The sequence below is a fragment of the Strongylocentrotus purpuratus genome, unplaced genomic scaffold (assembly GCF_000002235.5).
Source record: "Strongylocentrotus purpuratus isolate Spur 01 unplaced genomic scaffold, Spur_5.0 spur5_scaffold_6, whole genome shotgun sequence".
NCBI classification, from domain to species: domain Eukaryota; kingdom Metazoa; phylum Echinodermata; class Echinoidea; order Camarodonta; family Strongylocentrotidae; genus Strongylocentrotus; species Strongylocentrotus purpuratus.
In genome coordinates, this window is record NW_022145612.1 from 14,112,838 (window position 1) to 14,128,149 (window position 15,312).

The following is a 15,312-nucleotide window of genomic DNA, read 5'->3' on the forward strand; positions in this document are numbered from 1 at the left end:
GAATCTTCTAAATAAAGGTTGTGAGGGAGCTAAAAAAAGGGGGAATTAGAGCAGAGTCGTAATGCCCTTTTTTGAAGTCTATGTAATTTGAATAACTTAGAGGGATGTTTCGTCGCCCAAACAGATATGCAATACATAATATATGGCAAAATAAATTCATTATATAACATGAATAAGATACGGAGTGGAATAACAAATCTTAAGTGACTAATAATACCGACGCTCTGAGTAACCCTTTTTTTAATATAATTAATATGAGAAGTCCAAGATAGGCATTTATCGAAAAGTACTCCAAGGTAATTAAAAACTCTACACTGTTCAATTAATCTATTGTTGATAGAATTAGATAAATTGTCATACTGCAGGATTTAGGTTCCTAGCATTGTTGAAAACAACATAATTTAGTCTTAGAAAACAAAAACAGCTTAATTGCAAACTAGCCATTCGTATACATACTCCAAACTAATATTTAGTTTATGGGTTAATATATCATTTTTTTTCTGAGGCACTAATAGTCGTATCGTCTGCAAAAAGTGTGAATTTACAGAAATTGGAACAGTTTACAATATCATTGATTTAAATCAAAAATAACAGAGGCCCCAAAATAGAGCCACGAGGGACGCCATATGATATTAAATTAAAAAAAGAACAATGAGAATTTACAGATGTAAATTCGGCAAGAAAACTTTGAAAACATTTGTGAGGTAAACCTCTTACGCCGTAAAAATGTAATTTAACTAATAATATATCATGGGGTATAGAATCGAAGGCTTTCAAATCGGATGCATAAAAACACATATAGCATGATTATTTACATCAACATAATGGACTATTTTATCATATAAATCAAGAATGGCAAGCCCTGTGGAAGAATATTTTCGAAAGCCATATTGCTCATTAGACAGAATGTTGAAACGAACCAAAAAACTTGATAATCTATTAAAAACTAATCTTTCCAGTATTTTAGAAAAAGAAGACAGAATGGAAAGGACGGTAATTATCAACATTATCTGTATCTCCCTTCTTGAACAAGGGAATCACTTTGGCGATTTTCATGTTTGAAGGAAAATCACCATTCTTAAACGACAGATTACAAATATATACCACTTATTTACAAGACAACATGTATTCTAATTAAAAATGAATTAACTCTCCCGATTTCCTCAATTTTTCAAAAAAGTAACGAAATACATTAATATCCCACTATAATTCCCGGCCCCCCCACTCAGTGTTATTTAGGGTACGCATATGCTCGTACCCTCTTTTTGAAAGCACCCCCTAAAAGGACTGCCAACATTTCCGAAACCCCCTATCGCGGGCTTTTCGCGGACTTTTCCTGCCTTGGAGACCCCCCTAAATCAGGAAAAATGCTCAATGTACCCCCCTAAATTTGGAATAATTTCTCAGGAGCCCAAAGAAATGAGAGAAAAAAAAGAAAAACACCCCCTTTTTAAAGAAATCTCCGGGTGAAAAGTCAAATACACCCCTTTTTTTTTACAATTCTCGGGCCGGACTTTGTCGCACGAAAAGTACCCCTTTACCGGACATTTTGGCAACACGCATGCGGTCATTCCGACCTCTGAGTGGGGGGGGGGGCCGGGCTATAATTATAGACAATCGAATATCGAACCAATTTCACCCTTATCAAAAGAGAACAGCTTTCGCACAAAAAACTTATATTTACACCGACTATCCCTTTTTCGCCTTTTCCAGTATCTTTCTTTCTTTTTGCCTTCTTCTGTTTATCCCAATGTTTTCCTTTTTTATTTTTTTTCTCTTTCCCTAAGATAGAAATCCAACGAAAATCTCCTCTCCAAACGAAAAGAAAGAAGGAAACAAATAAATAAACAAAATAGAAAAAGATCCAAATGGTATTTTGAAGGCATGACCCTGGCAATATTATGCTGACGAAAAACGGCTATGCTTTTGCGCCATCTATCGGCAGAATCTGTACATGTAAAGGGTTGCTTAACAAGATGTCGCTCTTACCTGTCGCAAACCGAGCTGGACGCTGTCTTTCCACTGTAAGTTCTCTCATTTCAGACAATGTTATTTCGAAAAAGCTTCAACAACTTCATTAAGGTTTAGTGCATGTTTATTAGCGTCATTCAGAATGAGTACAATTTGGTATACTTTGTTGGTACAGGATGATGATGTCGGCTGCTTCAATTATTGCATAGGCTAGGCCCTATTCATTATTTATGCCGGTATGGTATTGAGATCACGAATGATCCAGGCGCAGCTCAGGCAGCTAGCTCAGGCTGCATTTGACGTGCAAATGAAGAAACGGTCATAAATCTGGCGATTCGAGCTCTAATTCAGACTCATCGAGCCGGTCGTGTAATAACTTGGTAGGCTAGAGGGATCTAAAGCTACGCAGGTATTTAAGCTATGCACCTTGCAAATCAATGCAACAAAGTGAAAGTGACCAAACTTCTGGGCACTTGTTCAGAAACCTAGGCCTAGAAAGTCTATCCAAAATTTGACCCGTAAATCCGGCCTGGAGATCTACCCTACTTAAACATACCCAAAATGGAGTAAATATTCATTAAATGTCCAAATAAAGATCATTAATTAAAAGTTGTTATGTTTATTACCTGTTTCGTGTCAATTTTCTTGTTATTTTTCGGAAAAACATTGATATTAGTAGATCTAGACCCTATAGAGTAGTGGCTCTGGTCTGCGGCCGATCGGCGGGAACTGCCGATTCTATTTTTATTGGAATACTCACAGAATACTTCAATACCCTCAATAAAGAGTCCATATACTTACTTATTAAATAGAAGTCACAAATAACCTAACTGACCCACAGCGTGGTCAGCATTGACCACGTTTCGAAATGCTTCGAGTTCCCCGGTTTGCGGGCACGCATTACCGGTTTGCGGCACGCGTACGTCACAAAGCTTTATGCGCTACGTCACGATGAAAGCATGTACCAAATTACTACGGGTAACCCAAATTCTCATGTTTATCTGTTGCTACGGTAAATTTGTCAAGTTTTAAACAATTTCACCTTTTCCTCGAATGGATCATCCCATCCGGGGGTAAGTACTACTAGAAACTATCGTGTCATAGCGGGTACACACATCAGCACACATACCATCATACACGATCCCGCATGTTATGCGTGTATTAACACCCCCCGCCGCAAACCAGAAAAAACACGTAATTACGTGCCGGTTTGCGGCCACCCCATGCAACTGGCCATGCGGTGGCACAATCAAAATATCTGCGATAGGAGACGGACCACAGCCATCATACTTCCACAAAAACATCAAATTTCACCTCCAATCGGACAAATATCGGACAAATAGAGCTACAATATTGATCTAGTCATGCCTCGATCTCTTAACTTAAAAGTTAGCACCTGCTGGAATTTTCATCGGCGACTGGTGCCGTAGATTTCCGACATCGCTGACGGATACTCCGTACCGACAGGAGCACCTGCTACGGACGTTTTCGGCAAAGCAGAACTTACCGTGGAATCCACGGTAGGTTTCAATGATTATTATCGAGTCATATTCATTTTATTTTTAAAACAAATACCCCTGGCCGCAAACCGGGCGATGCCGCAAACCGGAGACTCTAGAGTCTAGACACTTTTTCACAGGTTTCACGGCAAACTGCTGCACAATACAAGTGCATACCGATGGTGGGTTGCGGGCGCACTCGCGTCTGTGTAAATTTATCTACCATAATGAGGATCTGAGACATTACACATTCACACAGGCACATTCCCGTCCGCAACCCACCGTCTGTTTGCACTTGTATTGTGCAGCAGTTTGCCGTGAAACCTGTGAAAAAGTGTCTAGGGTCTACTAATATCAATGTTTTTCTGAAAAATACTCCAAAAATAATAAGAAAGTTGACATGAAACAGGTAATAAACATAACAATTTTTAACTCATGATCTTTATTTGGACATTTAATGAATATTTACTTCATTTTGGGAATGTGTTAGTAGGGTATCTCCAGGCCGGATTTACGGGTCAAATTTTGGATAGGTTTCTGAACAAGCGCCAACTTCTGATGTGACTGAGCAACGAAGATCTCATGCAGTGAGGTTTGCTGAGAGTACTAAGTAAGATAGTAAAACTAACTAGAAGGAGGGTCTTCCGTCTAGATCTAGACCTAAGATTAAGTAGACCTAACTAAGTAAGAAGTAAACTAAGAAGATCGAGGAATGAGTAATTTTCCTTTATTTTTGGGGTGAAATATCAGTATTTGGGGTGAAGTATCAGTTACAAATAAGGTTGAAAGTCTGCTTAATAATAGAGATTAGTATTCGTTTTATACATGTGCGTAGCTTTGCCTTGGCTTTAGGACTATTTAAATTCGTCCACCAAATTGACATAGGCATTGCATTGACATCGAGTTGAAAATGCATGTTATTGTCAGTTGTTCGTCATAATTTTCTCAACTTTTCCCTAACTCAAAGTTTATACTGACCCTATAGTACTAGGCTAGACCTATTCCTAAAGCTAAACAAAGGCTAACCCTGAACTTTAAGCTTTATGCTTTGATAATCTATGTACAAAATGCACTATTGGTGGGGTATTCTACAGTAAAGTCGATAATTGTATGGTACTACATTGTATGCCTATGGTTTACTTCATTCTGGGACTGACTGATGACTGATCATCGATCAATGATTCTGTATGAATATTTCAACCTGAAGTTCACTTTTGGCCTGGAACTGGAAAGCTCTGTGAAAGAGTAAATAGTAAACACTAGATCTAGAGAGCCTGGGAGTTTTTCTATGTTGCATTACTTGCCTACATAGCAGGGGGCATCATCTAAGAAATCCTTTGGTCATCTGGAAAATCAATATGCCATTATCCAACTTCTTTCATTTCAAATTACTTGTAGCAGAAGAACATTTCCTTCCTCAATTGAAAAAAGACAGTGAAGAAAGGTAAAAATGAAAATAAAAAATCTTTCAAAGTAAATCATTTCAAACTCTACACCTTTTTATAAAGCTCTTGTAAACTGCCATTGTGCGCCAAGCTCTCTGGAGAGTAAATTTAGCTTTTTATTCTTCCAGAGAGCCTTCTAGTTCTAGGCTACTCATGTTCACCTTCAATCATCTCACTTAAACCAGACTTTTACCAGAGGACGGTGGACTCTCAATTGAACACAAACCCTGGCTATGATCATATTGATCCTAGCAAGATAAAGCGAATATTCTCGTAATCAGTCACACCATTATTTTTTTTTTTAGCTCAGTACCATTGTTGCATTACTTCCATACATGTGTATTGGTAAAATGGGCAAGTAAATAAAATTTATATGAATGGATCACGCATTAATATTCCATTGTACCCTGATGTGCTAATGTCCAGGTTTTTGCTTGTTGCAATGGACATTGACATAGCACATAGCATTAGCAGCCAACTCAAACTGTGTTGATTATTTTTTTAATGCATAATCCTTAATTCCAAAGATATTCAGGGAGATTTTAGAAAAAGTCTGGTAGTGCATCAGATTACCATAATTATAGATGAAACATAAATTGGTATCTCAATCATTTCCTTTGCAAGCAGCCCTCAATTTTTTTTTCTAGGTTGTTTACTAATAGGGTCTGGATTGAATTTAGGTCTTTATGCAGAGAGCCCCTGTTAAAAAAAAAGGAGAGAAAAACAAAGAAAATGGATTACCATTTAGGGGGCCCTTGAGCGCTGGATACCTGTAAGTGCAAGTTCTGCAATATTTTTATTCTTTTTTTTCTTCATTTGGTATTCTGCAATTCAATATTTTATGTATGTTTGTGTGTCATTTAATAGGTCAACCATGTTCACAAGCTGTCCAGATGTAGCACATCAGCGCTGTGGAGGGGTCAGAGGCGGCACATGGCTTCCGTAGAGGAACAGGACTTGGTGGTCATTGGGTCTGGACCAGGGGGCTATGTAGCTGCTATCAAAGCTGCACAGCTGGGATTAAAGGTATGGCCAGAATGTAGCTACTAGCTAGTGGAGGAGAGATAGTTACATCATCAGGCACTCTCACTCGGTATGTGAGGGATCTTGAGTAATTCAGAGAAAACTTACTTTGTCCCATACATACCAGAAGGTATCAATTATTTTAGTAGTCATGTATGTCATGACTTATTAAAGTGGCACATCTATAGATTATATGACACCAAATACAAAGGAAAATTATCATTTAAATGTCAATTGTTTTCATTACTACTTAAAACTTGTTACTTCCTTGGAATCAAAATAAACAAATACCTTTCATTTGCCATACGATGACTCTTTCCCATGAATATGTTCTACCACATTTCGATCTGTTATACTTATTCGGAATGTTTGTCTGCTTTATAAACAGATACGATAAATTGAATCAAGCTATTACCCAAAAAATTATAATGGACAAATGAATTTTTCTGTCTTTCCCAGACCACATGTGTAGAAAAGAATGATACCTTAGGAGGTACCTGCCTCAACGTGGGTTGCATCCCATCCAAGGCTCTTCTTAATAACTCCCATCTCTACCACATGGCTGCATCAAAGGACTTCAAGAGCAGAGGCATTGATGGTATGTGATACAATCATCTTTAACCCATTGCCCATGGGAACCAAGCGATCCCTGTATTAAACCTATGGGAATGAGAGAATTAGTATTCAATTGGTTAAGTGTAGTCCCACTGATAAACATGTTTTCCGGGAAATAGATTTTCTGATATGGTTGATTAATGATTATGAGATTAAATAGATAATACTTTTATACAATGTGCAGGAGGAATTAAGAAGAAGACATGTAGCATGAAGCATGTAGCATGAAGCATAACTACATGAGTAAGTTACTCTTTGAAAGTTAGAAATTAGATAATTCAGCAAGTTGAAGAATTTGGGGCAACATCCCTTGCAATGGTCATAAGTCCAAAACTTCTGACATCCTAATGAGATAAAAATTAACTTTATAGCATTGTTTCAATTGGATGTTGAAGAACATGGACTTATGACAAGTTTCTGAGATGCTACAACAGTTATCATGAAGTCCTAGTCATCTTCAGTATAAGCTTGATGATCTTATCTTATCTTATTAATACATATTATACATATTATATGAAACTTCAGCGTGATATCATATTATTCTGATCAGTGATATTTCTATTATATATCCATTTGTTTAGTTGGTGACATTAAACTAAATTTGCCAAAGATGATGGGCCAGAAATCAGATGCAGTGAAGGGACTGACAAATGGCGTTGCGCACCTCTTCAAACAGAACTCAGTAAGTAAAATTTGTTACCATTTAACAAATATATTTCATCTGAAAGCAAAGGTGAATTTCCCCTAAAAAATGACAGGTTAACAGAATATTTTATTCAGCTCTCATAATTGATCAATCCATTGTTTTTTATGCCTCCGCCACCGAAGGTGGTGCCGGAGGCATCATGTTTTCGGGTTGTCCGTCCGTACGTCCGTCCCGTTTGACCGTTATCACAATATCTCAAGAACCATTTAAGATTTAAACTTAAGACTCGGAAATAGTATTTATCACCATAGGAAGACGATCTGATTAGATTTTGGAGTACGTAGGTCAAAGGTCACAGGTCACAGAGGTCAACTTATGAAATTCCTTGTATTGAGTTTGTTAGCGCGATATTTCAAGAACCATTTGAGATTTGAACTTCAAACTTAAGGATAGTATGTATCACCATAGGAAGACGATCTGATTAGATTTTGGAGCACGTATGTCAAAGGTCAAGGGTCACAGAGGTCAACTTATGAAGTTCCATACATTGAGATTGTTATCATGATATCTCAAGAACCACAGGAGATTTAAACTTCAAACTTAGTGATAGTGTGTATCACTATAGGAAAACAATCTGATTAGATTTTGGAGCACGTATGTCAAAGGTCAAGGGTCACAGAGGTCAACTTATGAAATTCCATACATTGAGATTGTTATCATGATATCTCAAGAACCACTGGAGATTTAAACTTCAAACTTAGTGATAGTGTGTATCACTATAGGAAAACAATCTGATTAGATTTTGGAGCACGTAGGTCAAAGGTCAAGGGTCACAGAGGTCAACTTATGAAATTCCATACATTGAGATTGTTATCATGATATCTCAAGAACCATTTGAGATTTAAACTTCAAACTTAAGGATAGTATGTATCACCATAGGAAGACGATCTGATTAGATTTTGGAGCACGTAGGTCAAAGGTCAAGGGTCACAGAGGTCAACTTATGAAATTCTATACATTGAGATCGTTATTGCGATATCTCAAGAACCACTGGAGAATTTTCACTTCAAACTTAATGATAGTATGTATCACCATATCATAATATCTCAAGAACCACTGGAGATTTAAACTTCAAACTTAATGATAGTGTGTATCACCATAGGAAGACAATCTGATTAGATTTTGGAGCACGTAGGTCAAAGGTCAAGGGTCACAGAGGTCAACTTACGAAATGCCATACATTGAGATTGTTATCATGATATCTCAAGAACCACTGGAGATTTAAACTCCAAACTTGTTTAAATTGCTCTATGGCGGAGGCATCATTTTCGACTGCGCGCAGTCAAAATTCCATCTAGTTTCTTCTGCAAAAGTAGCACCTAGGCCATGAAAGGGGAGACTTCATACTATCATGTATACCGGGTAACTGTTTATGGTTTATATATAATTACCATAGTGAAAGCAATTATGTGTAATTATATTTTGAACATTTAATTTATGAAGTCTATTGATGTCAACAGATATTCCTTATGTTCCAAAGTATAGTGATTGTTACCCATTGGTGCAGCAGGGCCATAAAATGTAAATAATAAGAACTCCCTATTGACCCTTCACAAAGAAATGTAATGTTTTTCTCTTTTTCTGATCTGCTCTCTCTCTCTCTCTTCCACTCTAACTTTCTCTCTCTCTCTCTCTCTCCCTCTCAATACCTTTTCCCCTCCTTCCTCCATCTATCTTCCTCCTCTCTCTCTCTTTCCACTACCTCTGTCCCTCTCCTTCCCTCTGCCTTTCCTCCCTCTCCCCCTCCCTCTCCCCCTCCCCCTCCCCTCCCTCCCCCTCCCTCTCCCCCTCCCTCTCCCCCTCCCTCTCCCCCTCCCTCTCCCCCCCTCTCCTCCCTCCCCCTCCCTCTTCCCCTCCCTTTCCCCCTCCCTCTCCCCCTCCCTTTCCCCCTCAACCTTCCTCTCTATTGTTCATGGTCATATTGTCTTTCCCCCATATCTAGGTGACCAGGATTCAAGGACATGGTAAGGTCATGGGACCTAATGAGGTCGCTGTCCTACATCCTGATGGTAAGATCAAAGAAGTGGTCAAGACTAAGAACATCCTCATAGCAACAGGTTCAGAGGTCACGCCATTCCCTGGTATTGAGGTATGTACTTCCACCACATATGAATGCTTCTTCATGCTTTTAAGATTCTCTTATAAGATGTCATCTTGCTAATGTAAAGAATGTATTTATTCATACCAAATACATACGGTACTTTGATTGTTTCAAAGGAATTGTTGCTAAAAAAAATCTCCATAATTCCTGTAAATTGAGCCTTGATTTTGGAATACAACAAATGCATACATAAGTTTAAATGTTGTACTGATTTTGTTCCCCCCCTTTACATACATATATTATATGCAGGTGGTTAGTATGTCATTTGAAAAGCAGATTAAAAGATATATATTATATGTACATATATATAACTCCAAGTAAAACAGCCCATATTCCATAAGTTTTCCTGCAATTGACCACATTTTGATATTTATAGAAATATCTTTCATCATTGAAAAACTGTTTTAATTTTTGTTTGCACACATGGATGTCAAATCTTGCTCCCTTTCTTCACTTGAATTTGTCCTCCATTCAGTTTTTGTTTCTGTCTCACTGAACTTAATGTAATGACAACTATCCATTATTTTTATTTGAAAGGTTGATGAGAAGACTGTAGTGTCATCTACAGGAGCCTTGTCTTTAGAGAGAGTCCCTGATCACATGGTGCTTATTGGAGGAGGTGTCATTGGCTTAGAGTTGGTAAGGACCCAGGACCCTCCCATTACTGGGGATACTCTTGTTACATCAAAGCCTGTAGTAAAATAAAATGTACCAATAGCAATATTTGGTATGTTATTGGAGTGTAGGAATGCTTTCATTAGCTTCATATTTAGTGCCGTGACTTCTGAAATACGTCATGCTCATGGTATAGCCCAAGATGTGGCAGAAAATGAGGAAAAGGGTTTCTGCTAACCAACTGACCAATTTAGGAGCATGAGTGTGCTTTTGTCCTAGTAAAAAGTACATCTATATCTCCCCTCCCCCCTCCCCCTCTCTCTCTCTCTCTCTCTCTCTGTGTCTCTCTCCGTCTCTCACTCTCCTCCCCCTCTTCTCTCTCTTTCTCTTCTCTTTTTATTATTGACTCCCAATACTTCATAAGCCTTTTTGTCATAAAATGCGTCAATCTACCTTTACCAACACTATACATGTATGGGGTGATTATTCCTATGAAACTGTACTTCCATTCTCTCCATTTCTTGTATAATTATGTGTGTTCTTGTTTCTCTTCCATCATAAGGGTTCTGTATGGCAGCGTCTTGGAGCCAAGGTCACAGCCGTTGAGTTCCTCGGTCACATAGGTGGTGTGGGCATCGATATGGAGATGGCGTAAGTAGTTCCATCTCAAATTGGTCTTTTTCTTTGTATGGAATGATAACAGCGGAATTCTTTATATTGATTTCACCCCCTGGCCCTTCAGGCTATTATGTCACACTATCTATCCAAAGTATTCTTCTTCCTTTAATCCTCTCCCCCTCAGAAGTATCCCGTCATTGCCAGATTCCTTAAACTTCCTTAGTGTTTCAAGCTTCTGAAGAATCACAACTGCTTGGTTTAAAGATTGTTATATAGTGACTGTTTTACTTCAGGTCTTAATAGTACTTCCTCAGTGGCTGGCTGGTAAAACATATGCTCCTGCTAAATTTGATCCTATCTTTACTCTGTCAAAGAAAAAAGGTTTATACCAAACATATATATTTGGGCTCACATTGTAATAGATATAGTTGAAGACTGCATAGCACTTTTCGCTAGAGCATGTGTCATACATGCCCCTCATTGCTTGCTCTATCTCACTCAAAGTATACAGAAAGCTGATATATTGAAATATATGGTCTTTTCATTGCAGCAAGAACTTCCAGAGGATTCTCACCAAGCAAGGCATCAAGTTCAAGCTGAACACCAAGGTGACCGGAGCTACGAGGACAGGAGATGACATCAGCGTGTCTGTAGAATCAGTTAAAGATCCCAACAAGAAAGAAGATCTTCAGTGTGACACGCTACTGGTGTGCGTCGGACGCAGGCCATACACAAATAATCTAGGCTTAGAGGTGGGTTGTTAACAGACACAAGGCCAGCATAATCTCACTTTACTGCTTGATAATAGTTTAATCAGAAATTTACCATAATTGAATTGCATGAATTTTAGGACATTTTATTTTAGATTATTAAAAGATGCATTTGACGTTTACTCTGATAGAATTTGTTTGTTTTGGGTGGTTCGTATTTTCTTTGTTTCTTTTGTCCAATTGGCATACTTAAACAAAAGTGACAACAGTTGTCTGATTATACAGAATTGTAAGAAGAAATATTAAATTCACTATGTGTTTGTTTTTATCGCTTATCTTGCTCTCCATAGTATTTTCAATGTAGATTTTTTTTTCTCTTCACAGTCAAACCTGAAGAAATCATGATTTCTATCTTAATTTTCTATTCAAAGTCTCTGTCAGTTCCTCTTTCTTTGAGTGCTTTCAATAAAGATGATAAGTCTTGCCATTTCTCTTCTCATATCAGGAGCTTGGAATTTCCCTGGATGAGAGGGGGAGGATACCTGTAGACAACCGCTTTGCAACATCCGTACCTAGGTGAGTAATGTGCATCATATTCTTTAGTTTATAAAAGGCTTATTGTGTAGTCATCAGAGTATAGACTGGGAAAAAGAAAGGGTGAACACATCTAGGTTGATTGTAAGAAATGTCCACTGAAGCATCCTTTGAATTAATTTGTGTGAGAAACTGGAGGAAATATCACATCACCCAAGATACAGTTTTCAGAGAATATGTTTCCAGTTAATAGACTGGTTGCTCGTATGTGTCGTATCACGTTAATATCATATGTAATATAACGTAACCCAAACCCTCACTTAAGGGTAAGGATGCGAATCTGTACTTAAGAAATCAAATACAATTAAGAAAAAAAATGTGAAATTCAGCATTCTTGTCATGAAAATGCATTATCAGAATCCTGACAAACTACAAACTATGAAGTATCCTTGTGACAAGCGTTTTCCTGAAAATTGTTCTCTTTGTACAAAAGTTACTAGTAGCCATTACTGGACTTTGATATGAAAATCTTGTATGTCAGTCTCAATGCACATGTTAATATCAGCCTATTCTGTGCAATATTAACACAATGATCTAAACATATCTCCCCATGTTGTCCTCAGTGTGTTTGCCATTGGAGATTGCATCCAGGGGCCTATGCTTGCTCACAAGGCCGAGGATGAGGGAATCATCGCTGTGGAGGGAATGGCCGGTGGGCCAGTTCACATTGACTATAACTGCGTTCCCTCTGTGATCTACACCCATCCTGAGGTGGCCTGGGTAGGCAAGACTGAGGAACAACTGAAGGAAGAAGGAATCAAGTACAAAGTGGGAAAGTTCCCCTTTGCAGCCAACAGCAGAGCTAAGACCAATGGTAAGAGACTGATATTAAGGCAGAACTAATTAATATGAGTAATTTTGCATGTAGTGTCTTTCTTAATTCCAAGTAATTTATTGAATTGGTGTATGAGCATTTGAAATAAAAAGATGATGATGACAATGATGTTGACTCGTAAAGTGCACATATCTCCCTGAAAGAGGCATCTCGGGCCCCTTGGCATCTCTTCCATGCATCTTTAGATAAAGGAGAAATAGATTACAAAAGGGTGATTTCATAATCAGTTTGCACCTTAAATTGCATATTAAACATTTGACATATGTTACCTTGCAATAACTATGGTTCATTAGCTCGTATCGGATGCAACTTAGCCAGAAAAAGCTAGTCTTTCTGTTCAAATCATGCAAATATATTGCAAACAAGTCCAATACTTTACTATTTTAAAGACCATCTTTATTCATCTTTGGACATGTGATATGCACTGACTACATGTAGTCAGTGACCTCACACTTCTGCCTTTGACTACCGACTTGATTAGTATACTGCGCATAGAAATAAATAGAGCTTGATGTCATCCAATAATTCATATTCTCATATTCCTCCTCAGGCGATACTGATGGGTTAGTGAAGATGCTGAGTGATGCAGCTACCGATAGAATTCTTGGAGCTCACATCATCGGGTCAGGGGCTGGCGAGATGATCAATGAAGCAGCATTAGCTATGGAATATGGTGCTTCATGTGAAGATGTAGCTCGAGTTTGCCATGCACATCCGGTAAGTCAACTATATTATTTCTCTTCTTGTAGCATAAACTTGTCATTAAAATTCAAGTTATTTTTTTTTGGTGTTACGTATGCCTGAGCCCTCCAAAAGGATCCTTGTGAAATACAGATGATTAATGGTTTAAGCAGTGGCATTGTGATAAAAAAAAACCTTCTGAATGGTTGATTATGTTGTACAATGGCTCATCATGATATCGTCCTTTTTATGCCTCCATTCCATCTAGTTTACGCACTTGAACATAATTGCATCTACATATTCAAAAGTGGATGTTGTAATGATCAAAGCATCTCACAATCAGATGTAAAGTTATGACCCTTTCAATGGATTTCTTTCGTTATTCATTTATCTCAAAATATGAATTTGAAAAATTCAGTGGTTAGCTTATAGACTAAAGGTATGCTGGTTAGACAAAATTGATATATTTCTCCCAATCTTTTTCTTGCAGACTGTATCTGAGGCATTCAGAGAAGCCAACATGGCAGCGTACAGTGGGAAAGCCATCAACTTTTAATAATGCACTTCGTTGGTATAGCTCTTTTGTGATTATCTTTATCTATGACATAGTTTTAAGTATTTGCTGCCCAGTGAGTATCCATAGTGGTTTGGGAAGGAAAGATGTAATGTATGTGTGTTATTCGATAAATATTTATATACGTTCAGATAAGTTGTTGAATTGAATTATCCTCCTGAATCGTGCTTGATAGCATGGTATTGGTGATATACTCACACAGGTGGACCCCAGAGTATTCTCCAAGAATCTGGTATTTGCACCCTTTGATATATTACCAACTCTGAAATGAGGTTTGCCCGTTTATTAGATTTTCAGTTAGTAGCATTGCAGACACTCATTGCATGTCTTTGTAATGCTTTAACTTGTCTAATAAGAGTAACGTGTACCTGTGTACAACAAGCCATACAACAGAATGGTTGGGTGTGATGACTTAATGCTATCTTTATGATACCCTTATACAAACGTTGTCCAAGGACACTTTATGCATAATGTTAGCAGCACGAGTATTGATATATCACTACATGCAGTTCAAATGTTATGGATATAATCACTCCACCATTTTGCTTTTTGTGCTCTGCAATGTACACGAAATGCCATAAATAAAGGGTGATGAGATTCTTCCAAGGAATTATGTTGGGATAAACATTGCTTTGCTCTTCTCCCTCTTATCAATAATTATTTACATGTTTGATATAAATTAAGGGAATATATATGACAGGGGAAATGTCAAATATGTTTTGAAGAGACTAGAGGGATGATCATATTCCAAACACAAATAGAAACACATCTTTCCTTTGCCACTACATCAATGTTGAAGAAGTGCTAAGAAATCTACCTAGTTTGTACTTATACATGGGTATGGCTACATATGTTATGGTAGAAGCATCTTGTATCACTTGTGTAGGCAACTTTGTAAGTTAGGACAAGTAGAATTGATTCTTTGCTTCACATCCGAACCTCATACGGATCTCCTTGTGCATACAAGTGCTGTGGGGTCATTTGCAACAATAGTTTTTAAATATATTTTTATTTTTTGCATTACAAAGATTTAAATACATGAGTAAAGTGGTAAACATGTAGCTTTACATGTGCTATAATATATTTTAATATTGTATCATTCTTTATTTTTGTCCCAGCTCAGCACGTAGCTCAAAACCATTTCATATCAATAAATGAGAATAAAATAAAATTAGAATACAGTATGACGAATTATTTGGAACATGTATTGTATGGAATTATGTTGACCTTTAAGATTTGTTTTATGCCGGGTGTTGGGAGTTGTGACCCAACCGACAGCTTTATTGGAAAAGATTTTAAAATAAAGATTTGAAATTATCCTGTAA

The 15,312-nt window shown here is 37.6% G+C and overlaps 1 protein-coding gene across 1 annotated transcript; it reads left to right on the forward strand.

Moving 5' to 3' along the window:
• The first annotated feature begins 1,947 nt into the window (after positions 1–1,947).
• On the forward strand, positions 1,948–15,006 carry LOC577103 (dihydrolipoyl dehydrogenase, mitochondrial). The gene is made up of 12 exons (XM_031000334.1): positions 1,948–2,024; positions 5,783–5,941; positions 6,398–6,536; positions 7,135–7,235; positions 9,202–9,348; positions 9,898–9,999; positions 10,538–10,626; positions 11,144–11,345; positions 11,809–11,879; positions 12,461–12,711; positions 13,283–13,449; positions 13,904–15,006. The coding sequence occupies exons 1-12, from the start codon at positions 1,977–1,979 to the stop codon at positions 13,967–13,969; spliced, it is 1,542 nt and encodes a 513-aa protein (XP_030856194.1). The 5' UTR covers positions 1,948–1,976; the 3' UTR covers positions 13,970–15,006.
• Positions 15,007–15,312: the final 306 nt, after the last annotated feature.

What these genes read in the sequence shown, in the direction of transcription:
- LOC577103 (XM_031000334.1), top strand. Translation starts at nt 1,977, where the DNA reads ATGTCGCTCTTACCTGTCGCAAACCGAGCTGGACGCTGTCTTTCCACT. An exon ending in GTGTCATTGGCTTAGAGTTG is followed by an intron (nt 10,000 to 10,537) that starts GTAAGGACCCAG and finishes TTCCATCATAAG; the next exon opens with GGTTCTGTATGGCAGCGTCT. An exon ending in GAGTTTGCCATGCACATCCG is followed by an intron (nt 13,450 to 13,903) that starts GTAAGTCAACTA and finishes TTTTTCTTGCAG; the next exon opens with ACTGTATCTGAGGCATTCAG.